Genomic DNA, 13965 nt, shown 5'->3' with positions numbered 1-13965 from the left:
ATCAAACAAAAGAATTTTTGCAAAAAATAAAGAAATTAATGCAGTGCAATACTTTTCTATTGTAAAATACTTGATTATGTATTTCCTCGCTAGATGACAGCACATTTTTCTGAGTGCGTGGGAAAATTTTAGTCAAAAGGGAATTTTTTGAGGGAAATTTCGCTGGAAGAGGTTACCATCACTGGCACCACTTCACGTGATGACAGGCGTATTGTGCGTATGGCAGTGACGGATCGCTCAGCCCCATCACGAACCATAGCACAGCACATTCAGTCTGTACCGCATCATCCAGTGTCTGCGCGTACCATTCGACGCCGTTTACAGCAGAGTGGTCTGTCCGCAAGACGTCCATTGCTTCGTCTACCCTTGACGCAGAACCACAGACGTCTCCACCGCCAATGGTGCGATGAAAGAAGGATGTGGACGGCACAATGGAATGAAATAGTCTTTACTGACGAGTCACGCTTCTGTCTGCAACACCACGATGGTCGGATTCGAGTCTGGAGACACCGTGGAGAGAGGATGCTGAACAGCTGCGTTATGCACCGCCACACAGGTCCTGCACCGGGTATTATGGTATGGGGCGGTATTGAATATCAGTCTCGCACTCCTCTAGTACGCATTGCCGGTACTTTAAAAAGCCAGTGCTACATCGCCGAGGTATTGGAGCCAGTTGTCCTTCCTTACCTTCAGGGCTTGCCCACGGCCATAATTCAACAGGATAATGCGCGACCACACGTGGCACGCATTGTCCAAAGGTTCTTCATCAATCGCCAGATTGAATTGCTTCCCTGGCCAGCTCGCTCTCCGGATCTTTCGCCGATAGAAAACATGTGGTCCATGGATGCTCAACGATTGACCCAGATTACATCCCCAGCTGCCACACCAGATCAACTTTGGCAACGCGTGGAAGCTGCTTGGTCTGCTGTACCCCAAGAACACATCCAAAGTCTCTTTCAATCAATGCCGAGGTGTGTGGCAGCGGTGATTTCCAACAATGGCGGCTACTCTGGCTACTGATTTTGGCAGGAACCACACTTCACAGAAGTCTATAAATTGAATCATTTGATGCTTGGTCAACATGTTATCTACAAAATAAATATTGTTGCGATATCTCTTGTCTTTCTTGGTGTTGCAATTCGGGTGGCCAGCAGTGTATATATACTAAACATAATTTATTATACAATGCAAATCGATATCAATTCAAAAAATTTTTTTTGAGTGTGTACCTTTATCAATAAAATGATAGTATGAAATACTGTATTTTAACCTGTATAAGTAACCCCATAATATTTTGGGCTTAAAATTGGGAAAAAAGTTGAAAAAGATGTATCTCTATAATACTCTCCATGTATAATAACCCCTCCCTATATTTTTGGGACCCAATTTTTAGCAAAGGGGGTTCCTCATACTCTTAAAATATGCTACATGTTCTTATATCTTTATACTTTCATCAGTTTTAATCAAATCACTGCAACACTGAGAAATTCAGACAGTTTAAACTTTTCAAGCTTCTTCAATTGGATTCTTTATTTCATTTCTTTTTATACAACACAGCATAATATAGTTTTTCACTCAGTACGTCATTCAAATCTGAACCTCATTACCAAATCTGAAAAACCTAAACTATCATAGCTAAAGATGTTTTAGAAAATATTTGTAATATCAACATTAATGTCATCTAAGACTAAATGATTCATAATGTAATCTTCCAAGTTTTCCCAAAAGATTTGTGCAATCTATCCAGAGAAATTGTTAGTGTTAGTACACATCCATGCCTGAACCAAGATTCAAACCCATATCTGCACAGCTGAAGACTAGCATGTTAACCACTCCACTGATAGGTGGTAAGACTTTTTTGTATTCATACTTAACAACTGAGCAGCAATTATAAACAGTTGTCTTTATTAATGCATGATGATAAAATTAATGAGATAGCAACTTATTGAGATCATTTGTAATTGAGGTCTATAGTATGAACAAATAATTTATGTTAAATTGAAGATTTATTATACTAACTAAAATCCTATAACTGCAGCGTTCAGGATATAAAAATATCAATTAAAGGTTTCAAATTCAGTTATTTTCTCTTCTTTTGTTAATAATCAAAATTAGTCAACATAGTATATCCAGTCAAGTTAGTCTATATGAAATAATTCTTCTACACATGGGTCTGCAACCAGATATAAAATGTTCTTAGTGAGCCAAGGCAAGCATGAATTCTATTGCTACCTCCATAATGTCGAAGAACGAGCAGTGAAAGGAAGGCAAAGAGTTAAGCTGGCGCTCCTTGTTCCAGTGCCCAGGGCACCAGATCCGCCTGCTGTCCCTGGTTGTGGCTATGTGCATATTAATAAATAGTATGGAACTCCCTTAAACCACTCTATTGCCTATAAGCTATTGACACAATATTGTAAGACTGAATAGAAATTTAATTTAAAAACAACAAAACAATTTACATGACTTCTTGAAAAATTATGCATTGCAGCTTGCCTGGAAATTATGATTCCTCAATTAATATGCTTTGAACTATTTTTCCTTGAATGTAAAAGAAATCTATATGACTTTGAAAAACAAAAAAGCTTTGTGCAGTTAAAGAGTTAAAATAATGCAACAAGTTTTTATTTTACACAACAACTGAACAAAGCAACTTGTGATTAGATCAGTCATATGAGAGCAGTCATAAATATTTACTTGAACATTCCATAAGAAGTCTAAGCGGGCTGTCCACTCTACTTGACGTCCATGTATTATTACAGCAAGCAAGAAATGCAAGATTACAAGAATACCAATAGCATCAGATGGAATAACAGACCTGTACATGAACAAAATAGAAATACTTCAGCTGATTTGCATAATAATTCCCACTTTAAACATAATTGCTCAATACATAGATGATAAATTTTATTTGAGGTAAAGGGAAAATTCATGATATATAAGCAGTTAAAACAGGAATTTTTGGAAACATCTCTTCACTAGGAACATACTATTTATTAAAATAACTTTTTCCATTATATTAGAATGAGGTGAATTTTTTAAAAGTTTATCAAAAATACTAATAGATAAAAAAATTTGTACTTTTTTATAATAAAAAATGAGAAAAAAATTATAGTCAGACATCGGTGTAATTTGATCCTTGAAAGATGAATAAAAATGACTGCAGGGTGATTAACAACAAGAAATCACAAATGCTTAGTTATGCTATACCACACCCTTTAAAAACTGAGGTTATGAGCAGAGTGACATTAAAAAATAATAAAATAATAGACATTATACTGATGTATAACTGTACAAAAAAAAGTAGCAAAAGATTTTTACCCTGCTGCTACATCATAGCAAGTAAAAAGGTTTATGTGGAAGATTTCTATTGCAACAATAAAAATGGCAGTCATTGGTAGCAGAAGAGCCGTCTTTATGATAATTGGAAACCGAATGAATATGACCACAGAGAGAAATGTCAGTATGCAGCTAATCACAATATACTGTGGCAATGGGCAGACAAAATTATCATACATCAAGGCTGCTTGTGATGCGTTTGTTGGATGTGTGCATGGAACTTCTGTTGCACATGAAAACTGTAAGTATAAAAGAGACAAGGAAAGCAAAACTATAAGAATAAAAAGGATAAATCTAACTTGAACAATTTGCATGACTAATTAGTTGCATAAGTATAGCTATCCACTACATAAATTATCAGTTTATCACAGCAGATCAAAGTTAAAATTTTGGAATGTACGAGAAGTTAGAGTATTGAAGGGCATATGGGTAATATGGAATACCAAGTTTATTATTTAATCAGGTATAAGAAAGAAAAACCTATGAGAGAGTATAAATCAAGATGACAGAGGTTATTTATGGGATCTTCACCTCAACAATAATCCTTCTTTTTCTTACTCCTCAATGTATTTATTCATTTTAATTTTACCCAGTTCCACATCTGTATGTGTGTATCAGAGCTATAGAAAGAAATATAATTCGGGGGGGGGGGCCAAAGTGGTTGAACAATATAATTTACTATGATTTTCCATAAATTTTGGAAATTTTTTCACATTTCGGCGGTTTCAAAGGGGGTTTGGCCAATCTTTAAAATATGCATATACACTGCAAAAAAACCCACTATATATTTTGCCAAAAAAAAACCACATGTACAAACACCCCAAATAAACAGTTGAAAAACCCTTTCGAAAATTCTCTCAAGTTCAAAAATTACCTTTCAGCACATGTACCTTCAGGGCAAAGTGTCACACTTAGGAAAGAACTTCTGAAATGCAATTAAATACAGTGAATCGTTGATATAACTCTGCGAACTAAGAAAAAAATTCTTGTAGGGGCTTATCACTATATCGAGATGCATCATTAACATTAAGACCTACAAAATGTATGCTGTTGTTGGCATCTCTAAATTAGCATTGTTGTTATATGACACTATAAAAGCCATTTGTAAGTATTTATTTGCTGCAAAAAACTCTAATTGATTAGTTGATGAATATAGTTCAGTTCGTTTTTTATGCTCTATAAAGTAGTTTCTCGCAAAACTTTTTTGTGTACTGTATAGAAAGTAGCTTCATGGCAACTGATGGTAGATAGTGCAAAATACACATCTTACAAATACCCTTGAAACAACAAACACAGGTGAGGAATTTATAATACATTGAAGGTGATTTTGAGCAAAATATAAAAAACATTGTTGTAGAACACAGCTTCAAAATCTCCCCAAACATAATGTTACTGAGGGGTTTATCAAAAAAGGATACTATTGGATCGAAATGAGTTTAACATTAGACTATCAACAATTCCAAACAACATTAGAAAAATATGGTTGTAGAGAGATTTATTGTAGCATGGTTTCACTGTAGGCCTACATTAAAAGCTATCCTTTCAACTAACGAAAAACCTCTCACCATATTCTTGGTGAAATAGAACAGTTTATACTTCCAACTCACACATGACAAGCTCAAGGTAACAAGGCAACAAATTCTCTTTATCCATTGAGCCGTGTTTCAACCTCTTTCCCTTAGTTTTTTCTCTGCTTATAATATCTGCTGCAGATGTAAAAAATATTGAGGTGGCCATCAGGCAATATCTGTCAAGTGATAAGAAATCTTTATGCTCGTGACTACTCAGTATGAGCTCCCCCATACTAGGTGAATTGAGGAAAGGCAGAGGCCAGTCATTTAGGGGGGGGGGCCCATTGTGCCCCCCCCCCGGCTTTTGAAAATACACTAAAAATGGTATATATATATACAAATATATATATATACATACATTGAGTACATGAGCTTTGCCCCCCTCCCTGCTGGAAAACGTTGAAATGACGGCCCTGAGAGAGGAAAGGTGATAAAAAAGTAAAAAAAAATGAATTGAAAGTTTACTGCTTCCAATTAACAGCAGTAGCTAAAAATTAACTTGCAAAGCCACAAATAAAAAAAAAGAGAGAGAGAGAGAGCCACAGCTTTTATTACAATGAAGACTATGTAGCTTTAGTTGGTAATGATGATTAAATTATGTTAATATTGGCCATTGGTCACATATATTGTAATGAAATCATAAATGGAAACTTTGGGGTATCATTAGATTTTCTAACAAATTCAGCTATCAAAAATTCTTAATATTTGACAATGAATGTTTGAAGTGCATAGCATTTTTAAACTTGAAAGAAAAAAATACAGTTCAGAAACTTGAGTTTGTTTCTGTTGCAATACATTCTTATTATAATGATCAGAAATTGAGAAAATCTTACCACATTGAGTTGTGCCACAGCATATACAATGAATAGTGTTAACACTATAGAGGTCAGCCTTACAGGGAAGAAATTGCCAGGGTCCCAAGATATCAGCTAATGAATTAAAGTATAAAGATATCATTTTCACACAATTATGTCAAACATGAAGGCAACAAAAAGTGAAAAACTTTTTATAAAACACTATTATATTATACTATAATATACACTATAATATCATACACTTGATATTTGTATGGGTATAGGCACTGGGAACCTAGGGGCTGAGGCCATTTGCACCACCCGATAAATTTTTTAAGAAGGCTCAGCCCCCCCCCCCCCACCGACAATAATGTTGGAAAAACAATGCAATGCACCTTTCCCCTGCTGCATACGCTCTTGACTACTCTTGAATAAAACTCTTTAGCTGTCCCCATAAAAAGAAATCAAGACACGACAGATCGGGCGATCGTGGTGGCCAAGCTACAGGACCACGATCGCCCGATCTGTCGTGTCGCCAAGCTACAGGCCCGATCCATCGGTTTGGAAAAGTGACGTCCAGATGGTGTCGTGCCTCTCGCCCAAAATGGGCTGGAGCTCCATCGTGCTGGAACCACATACGCAGCCTGAGAGCAGTTAGAACATCTTCCAGCAAGTCTGGCAGCTCCTCCTGCAGAAACGTCCGGTATTTGCCCTCGTCAAGGCATTTCGGCAGAAGATAAGTCTTGTAGGCGGTAGACGACGATTCCTGCCCAAACATTGATGGAGAATCGTCGCTGATGTGCATGTGGATTTACAGACGCCCAGGCATATTTATTGTGGGTATTAAATGCACCATCTCGTGCGAAAGTGCATTCATCGGAGAAATAACAGTTGCCGCAAAATCTGAGCGTGCTTCACTTTGCAGTAGGAGCCAACGAACGTAGTCTACGCGACGAGCATAATCTTCTTCATTTAATGTTTGGACTCGTATGGGTACAACCTCTCACCCTTCAGTACCCGCCATGTCGTGGATTGTGGCACACCAACAGCTCGTGCACTTGTAATTGGCTGATCTGTTACTATCTCCAAAATCTCGTCTTGCACACCTGCTGTTTTGCCAGTCCTTATACGACCTGCATCAGACCTGGAAGAAAGAAAGGATCCCGTTTCACGCAGCTGCCGATGCAAGCGCGTAAATGTTTTCGGATTGGGCAACCGCCTGTGGGGAAAATGCTACCGTACATTCGTGCCGCCTCTGTGGTATTTCCGTTTGCAGCTCCATAAGTGCAATGCATGTCTGCTTTTTCAGTATTGCTAAAGTGCGCCATATCATCTCATATGTTACAACTGTTAGAACGCGCATGCGCACACACTGGAATAACTTCACAGGCCCGTCGTCCGCGCCTTTTATCCACTGTGACGCAGCTTTGCATACGGTTTATTCTTCTTCCTCAGGTTAAATTTGCACGCATGGTGTTTTTTTCTCCCAAAAAAATTATGCTAAATTTCAACAGGAATGCCGTTTTAACGTTTGCGGAGTGGCCGTTTGGAAACGCGCGTTTGTATTCATATTAGACCTTGCATTCTTTGATGACAATTGTTTGTATTGGTGTGTATCACCTCTTAAAATTTTTCCATCTTTTCTGAATCACCCTGTATATACTCAAATTTATAGCTGAGGAAGGGCCTAAGTATGTGGCAGCCCGGTGCAAAAAACTGCTTTGCGGCCTCATCTCTAAAACGGGTTAACCCTTATTCTCTTAGTCATATATAGGTGCTGGAACCTAGGGGTTGAGGCCATTTGGGCTCCCAATAAATTTTATAAAGGAGCTGAGTCCCCCCACACAATAAATTCTGAAAAAAACAATGCAATGCACATTCTCTCTCCTGCTTACGCACTTAAAAGCCCCGTATAACAGCAATATTCAGCCCCTCCTCCAATGTTTTCTTCACGTCAAGAGTCTTTCATCTCATCGAGCAAAATTTCCCTTTTGACTCAAAGTAGAAAACATGATTTTCCCAAGAAAAACAATTCCTTTAACCTGAAACGGAGGACAAAAGGGAAAATTTTCCGAAATGTAGGAAGATGCTTGAAATGACATAAGAAAGGAGGACGCCTCGTAACTCTACTTTTAACTGAGATTACCAACCGTCCTCCTTTAGGAGAGTATGTCCTCCATTTCATTTGATTTAAAACATCCTCCTACGTTTCGGAAAATTCGACAGTTGTCCTCCTGTTCAGGTTTCCGGAATTTTTTTTATTTTTTAAAAAATTTTCCCTACTTTCAAACACACATTTCTTCATCGATATGAGTGTTTTTGTCCCCCCCCCCTCACACACACACATGCATTCGCCAATATCTGTCGAAATTCCCAAAATGTTTTGTTTCGGTTGATTTCAGTAATCAATGTTAAAATTGCCGATTTAGCGTAGAAATGCGGAAATTTAGTGGTGTTTTCTGCCACATCAATAATTTTGAAAAGTGAATTAATTTTTGATTTTCGAAATATTGAGTTCACTTAGAAATACGAAGCCCAGAAAATTAAATTTAAAATAATGTGCCAGGACCACTTTTAAGGTGGATATGCATGCAATAACATTGATTTCAACTTTTTACTTGTATCTTCTCAAGCGCGAAAATGAGAATCAATGTCTACGTATTGTCTTATATTATCCAATTGCATCAAGCCATATAGTTTAAGGTGTTTTGAAATTAATTATGGGCCCATATAAATTATATTGAAGAAATTCCGCAACTTTAATCAAGCATTTTTTGAAGGAAAAACAGGCAGATAAATAACTTGAAGCTGTGAAAATATTCGAAATATCTAGCTCCCATTAAAAAGAAAAAAAAAGATTCATTTCTATGTTTCTTTAATTTAGATTTCTGTTTCTTTAATTTAGATTTCTGTTTCTTTAATTTAGATTTCTGTTTCTTTAATTTAGATTTCTGTTTCTTTAATTTAGATTTCTGTTTCTTTAATTTAGATTTCTGTTTCTTTAATTTAGATTTCTGTTTCTTTAATTTAGATTTCTGTTTCTTTAATTTAGATTTCTGTTTCTTTAATTTAGATTTCTGTTTCTTTAATTTAGATTTCTGTTTCTTTAATTTAGATTTCTGTTTCTTTAATTTAGATTTCTGTTTCTTTAATTTAGATTTCTGTTTCTTTAATTTAGATTTCTGTTTCTTTAATTTAGATTTCTGTTTCTTTAATTTAGATTTCTTTAATTCAGATTTCTATGTTTCTTTAATTTAGATTTCTATGTTTCTTTCATTTAGATTTCTATGTTTCTTTAATTTATATTTCTATGTTTCTTTCATTTAGATTTCTATGTTTCCTTAATTTAGATTTCTATTCTTTAATTTAGATTTCTTTCTTTCATGGTCGCACAGGAAGTCGCCATATTGGTTACCTTGTATGTCCCTCAAAAAAGAGGGAAATATCACGTGATCCAAAAAGCCTCATTGTTGTGGCGTTTTTTATAGAAATAGCAGCGCCATCTGTTGGGGAAATTGGGATAAGTGATGCGACTAAGGGTGCGTGTGCAGACGCACTCCTTTCTCAGTTTTCGGATCTGTAAACACTAGGGGTGGTTCCCTTTTTTAATGTGGCGCCATCTGTTGCGGAAATTTAGAAAAATTACGTTATCAAGATTGCGCGAGCAGGCGTCCTCCTTTCTCACTTTTCGAATTTCGTAACCTTACTTTTAACTAAATTTTTCCCAGCCATCTATCGGTGGAAATACGTAGTCAAGTATTTTACACTAGAGAGAAAAAAGTACTCTCTGAATTGCATTTATATACACTGTTCAAAACAATTAGGGGAGCACATGGTTTAAACAAAATTACGCAAAGATGTATACCGATAAGTAACATAAAATGAATCATCCATAATTTAAAGCCTAGCAGGAAACGGAAGAAGAAAATTTCATATGCAAATCAAAGTTCATGACGTCAAAAACCAGAAAAAGGAGATACGGGCAGAAATCGGGATGTTGCAAAAACGTCTGTTTTACTGCCGTAACTGTGAAATTCGATTGCGCAGTATTTTTTTTTGAGACAAGGTGACTTGAGGATGTCTCAACAACGTGATTTACCGGAATCCATGGCATGGCGTGTTATAGGCAGACTGGAATCCGGGCAAACACAACGTAGTGTCGCGGACGCTGTTGGAGTCGCCAGAAGTGTTGTTGCAAGGCTGTGGAATCGATTCCAAGAAACAGGAAATGTTAGACGTCGACCAGGGCAAGGTCGGCCACGCGCCACTACAGCAACTGATGACCGGTATATACGGTTAACAGCCCGTCGAAACAGAACAGAGAATGCTACGCAGCTGCAAAGACGGTTGCTCTTGGCAACAGGACGAAGGGTGTCCAGCCAAACAGTACGTAATCGGCTTCATGAGGGAAGGCTCTATGCACGTAGGCCAATGGTCTGCATTCCGTTGACCCCACGCCACCGTGCGGCCCGAAGAAGATGAGCTGCTGAACATCGAGATTGGGAGCAACACGATTGGAGATAAGTGCTGTTTACAGACGAGTCCCGATTCAGTCTGGAGTGTGACACCCGACGTGTTCTGGTATGGAGGGACAGGGGTACTCGAAATAACCCCGCATTCGTTCGTGAAAGGTCACAATACAGACGAGCTGGTTGGATGGTATGGGGTGGAATCAGCATAGGCGGACGTACGGACCTGCATATCATTCGGAATGGCACTTTGACGGCCCGAAGGTATGCAGACGATATACTGCGACCTCATGTCATCCCTTACGCTGGAGCCATTGGAGATTCCTTTGTTTTCCAGGATGATAATGCCCGACCGCATAGAGCTCGTCTGGTGGAGAACATGCTTGAAGCTGAAACAATACAGCTTATGGAATGGCCAGCGTGCTCTCCTGACCTGAATCCAAGCTCGGACGACGCATTGCTGCGCGACCAAGGCCGCCTGTTACTGTCCGAGATTTGCAGATTGCACTTCTTGAGGAGTGGAACAGTATTCCCCAAAGTCTGATCGATAACCTCATCGCATCCATGGCAAACAGGTGTGCAGCAGTCTTAGCTGTTCGAGGAGACCACACGCCCTATTAAAACTCATGCATCATGTCTAAACAGTACTTTTTTTTATCGTTTACATGTAAGCAAATTGTTGCCCTAAATCATCTTTTCATGCTTTTTCCATATTTTCAAAGAATTAAAGCTTAATTCCAAATTTTTTTACTTCTTTTTTCTGTATTGCGCATTGATACGCGTGTACTATCCATTGTATGCCAATACGTGGCTGTCTCGCACGGTTTTCTTCACTTTTTTGCTTGCTCCCCTAATTGTTTTGAGCAGTGTATATATATTTTTTTTTCAAAAAATATTCTTTTGTTTCTTGACTCTCAACATTTCTAATATAGACGGGGTGACCACACGACCTTATTTCTCGGACAGTTACGGTTTTTTCTGTTTTTCTGGCTGTCCCGACTGTTTTGCAAAAATGCCCCGGTTTTTTACGTATTTTCAATGAAGACAATTTGGCTTTTTATTCTCTTCAAATCAACGATTAAAATTATCTCCCAACTCAGAAATTACATTACAATAATTACGACTACAAATACGAATATTCATCTCACATTTTGTCATGTTTTTTTTTAATTCATTACAGTTTGAATTGGCACTTCATTTCCCATGATTGACCATTTTTCTGCGATTTTCGCACAAGTTAGCAACTTTGCTTACTTTTGGCACTATTCTTGACGATAATTGGTATTGTCCCGTATTTCAAAGCCCAATTTCCCGTATTTTTCTCGAGCAGATATAATCAGTTCTCCATGTAGAACAATTTTGGCTAATTTTTCCCAAGAATATGGGAAATTTCTCACGGGTTACTACAACACCCCACTAAAGATATTTCTAGTGCGCGTATTGGTTGCCATCACTGCTTATGAATCTCCTCCCAACAGAGGCGTCGGAAGTATTTTGATCCTGTGGGTGCTCGTCTTGAGTTTTATGTTGGAAATTTGGATGAGTTTGAGCACTCTGGAGGTGCTCAAACCCATTCTACAAAGTTCCGTGGGTGCTCGAACACCCAGAGCACCTTCGATTCTGACATCACTGGCCCTGAGAGTGAGAGATCAAAAGAGTGACATTGGAGAATGTGTATGTGCATAGGAGTGACCTGGAGAGCAAGAAACCAGATCAGTGAGCTACCTATAGAATGATCTAGAGCGTGTATGTAAGCATAGTGAATGACCTATTATGAATTGCTTCATTATGAAAGCACATAAGTAACCATAAGATCTTAATACCGAGTTGCTAGGTCAGTGAGTGATTGAGAAAGTAGCCTAGAGAATCAGGGGTCAAGTCAGTCAGTGACCTAAAGAGAGCTAGGTCCCAGGCCAATGAGTGAATGAAAGAGTGACGCAGTGAATGACGGGGCAGGTTGGTGAGTGATCAAAAGAGTAGCCTAGAGAATGCCCTTAAGTTACTCTTTTGGTCTCTTACTGATATGGTTTCTCGAAATTTGGGTCACTCCTATAGGCACACACATTATCTAGGTTCTAGAGACCGTGTATAAGGACATCAAATCACAGGGCAAAGTAAAATGTGTGCTAATAAATGCCAGGAGCTTGGGTAATAAATAATATTTTTTAGAAACTATGATAGCTGTGTGTAGGGCATGGATGTTATGGCCATTACAGAAGCTTGGGCAAACGATGGGGATGAATCTTTTTTACAAATCTCAGGATACGATACTTTTTAAGAAATAGATCGGATAGGAAAGGGGGTGGAGTCTTGATATACGTGAAATGATGTTTGAAGGCTAGAGAGTGTAACGCGCAGAGAAGTGATATTGAAACTATATGGGTTGAGCTTGAAAACAAAAGGAGTCATAAACTTATTGTAGGTGTTTGTTACAATCCACCGAATAGGAATTCAAACTACATCGCCAAACTTCATGATGAAATTTCCTGTGTGTGTAAGCATAAGAGGGTTGTGATATTCAGTGCCGTCTTAACGCATGGGCCCACCCGGGCACGGCCCAGGGGCCTGAAGAGAAGAGGGACCTCGCAAAAATGAGATTTGGTTGAAATTTTCTAGAATTTAGCTGGTAGGGCCTCAGAAAAACCACTTGGCCCATGGGGGCCCATGATGCTCTTAAGACGGCCCTGGTCATATTAGGGGATTTCAATTACCCGGATATCTATTGGGATAACTTTTGAGCTAGAGATCAATATGAAAGAGGCTTTCTTAAGTTGGTGCTCGATACTTTTTTATACCAGTACGTATCAGAAGCCGCGAGGGGTACTGCTATTTTGGATTTAGTTCTCACTAGTTCCGAGGATCTTGTTGAACATGTTTCGGTGGGGGACGAGTTTTCTTCCACTGATCATCGTGCCGTTAGTTTTTTCTGTAACTTTTCTTGGATCCTTGTTTTCGGACAACTAACTTTTATGTTTTGAGAGAACGGTTAACGGAAGTTTTCAAAGACCGGTTGGAATCAGTCGGGTGATAAGTCAGCGGGAAGAGTTTAGTACGAAGCTGTCCTCTTTTTGGCATGACGTCATACTCTTTATTCGAAAAAAGCGTGTTTGTTCATCGCGTGCCCTATGGTTCACGGATAGCGTGCATAACCGTTATCTTGAAAAGAAACGTGCATTCAGAGAGTATAAAAGTGAACGAGGTGACTGTTATTGTTTACTGATAAAAGAAGAGCGTTGAAGAAAGCGATAAGGGATAGTAAAAAAAGAAGTTGAATCTAGGTTGGCAGGTAACATTGGCTCTGACCCAAAATGATTTTTTAGATACATCAATAATGGAAGTAAGGGGGACAGTGGGTCTCCTCTCGATGGGAGGGTCTAGGGTAGAGGGCAATGTAGACATGTGTAGTGCTTTCAGTGACTTTTGAAACGATATTCAATGTACTGGTGTTGCATGGGGTAATACAATCCTTAATGATATTCAACTAGAAGACGTGGAGGCCCTAAATCTTCTAAGAAATGTATGTGCAAGCAAACCACCAAGACCAGATGATATCTATCACAGGGTCCTCAGGGAATGTGCTAATGAATTGTTGGGCCAGTTGCACAGATCTACAGGAATAGTGTTGCTGAGGGTAGAGGGCCGTCTTAAGAGCATCATGGGCCCCCGGGCCAAATGATTTTTCTGAGGCCCTTCTAAGAAAATTCTCAGAAATCTGAACCAGATCTCATTTTTGTGAGGCCCCTTTTCTCTTGAGGCCCCCGGGCCGTGCCCGGAAGGGTGAGTAGATAAGAAGAA

The 13965-nt window shown here is 38.5% G+C and overlaps 1 protein-coding gene across 1 annotated transcript in view; it reads right to left on the bottom strand.

The window, feature by feature from the left end:
* Positions 1-13965, bottom strand: part of LOC149085630 (adenylate cyclase type 1-like) — a 314970-nt gene that overhangs the window by 22353 nt on the left and 278652 nt on the right. Inside the window, exons 13-15 of the mRNA XM_089233786.1 lie at positions 5741-5836; positions 3319-3575; positions 2695-2815 (exon numbers count right to left, since the gene is read on the bottom strand). Coding sequence (XP_089089912.1) covers positions 2695-2815; positions 3319-3575; positions 5741-5836 — 474 coding nt within the window. The remainder of the gene's footprint in view (positions 1-2694; positions 2816-3318; positions 3576-5740; positions 5837-13965) is intronic.

This window comes from Pholcus phalangioides, unplaced genomic scaffold, assembly GCF_987345545.1.
Source record: "Pholcus phalangioides strain wild (caught in Gottingen) unplaced genomic scaffold, Ppha-v1.0 ptg000007l_1, whole genome shotgun sequence".
Classification (NCBI taxonomy): domain Eukaryota; kingdom Metazoa; phylum Arthropoda; class Arachnida; order Araneae; family Pholcidae; genus Pholcus; species Pholcus phalangioides.
This window is presented reverse-complemented; position numbering and strand designations above follow the sequence as displayed.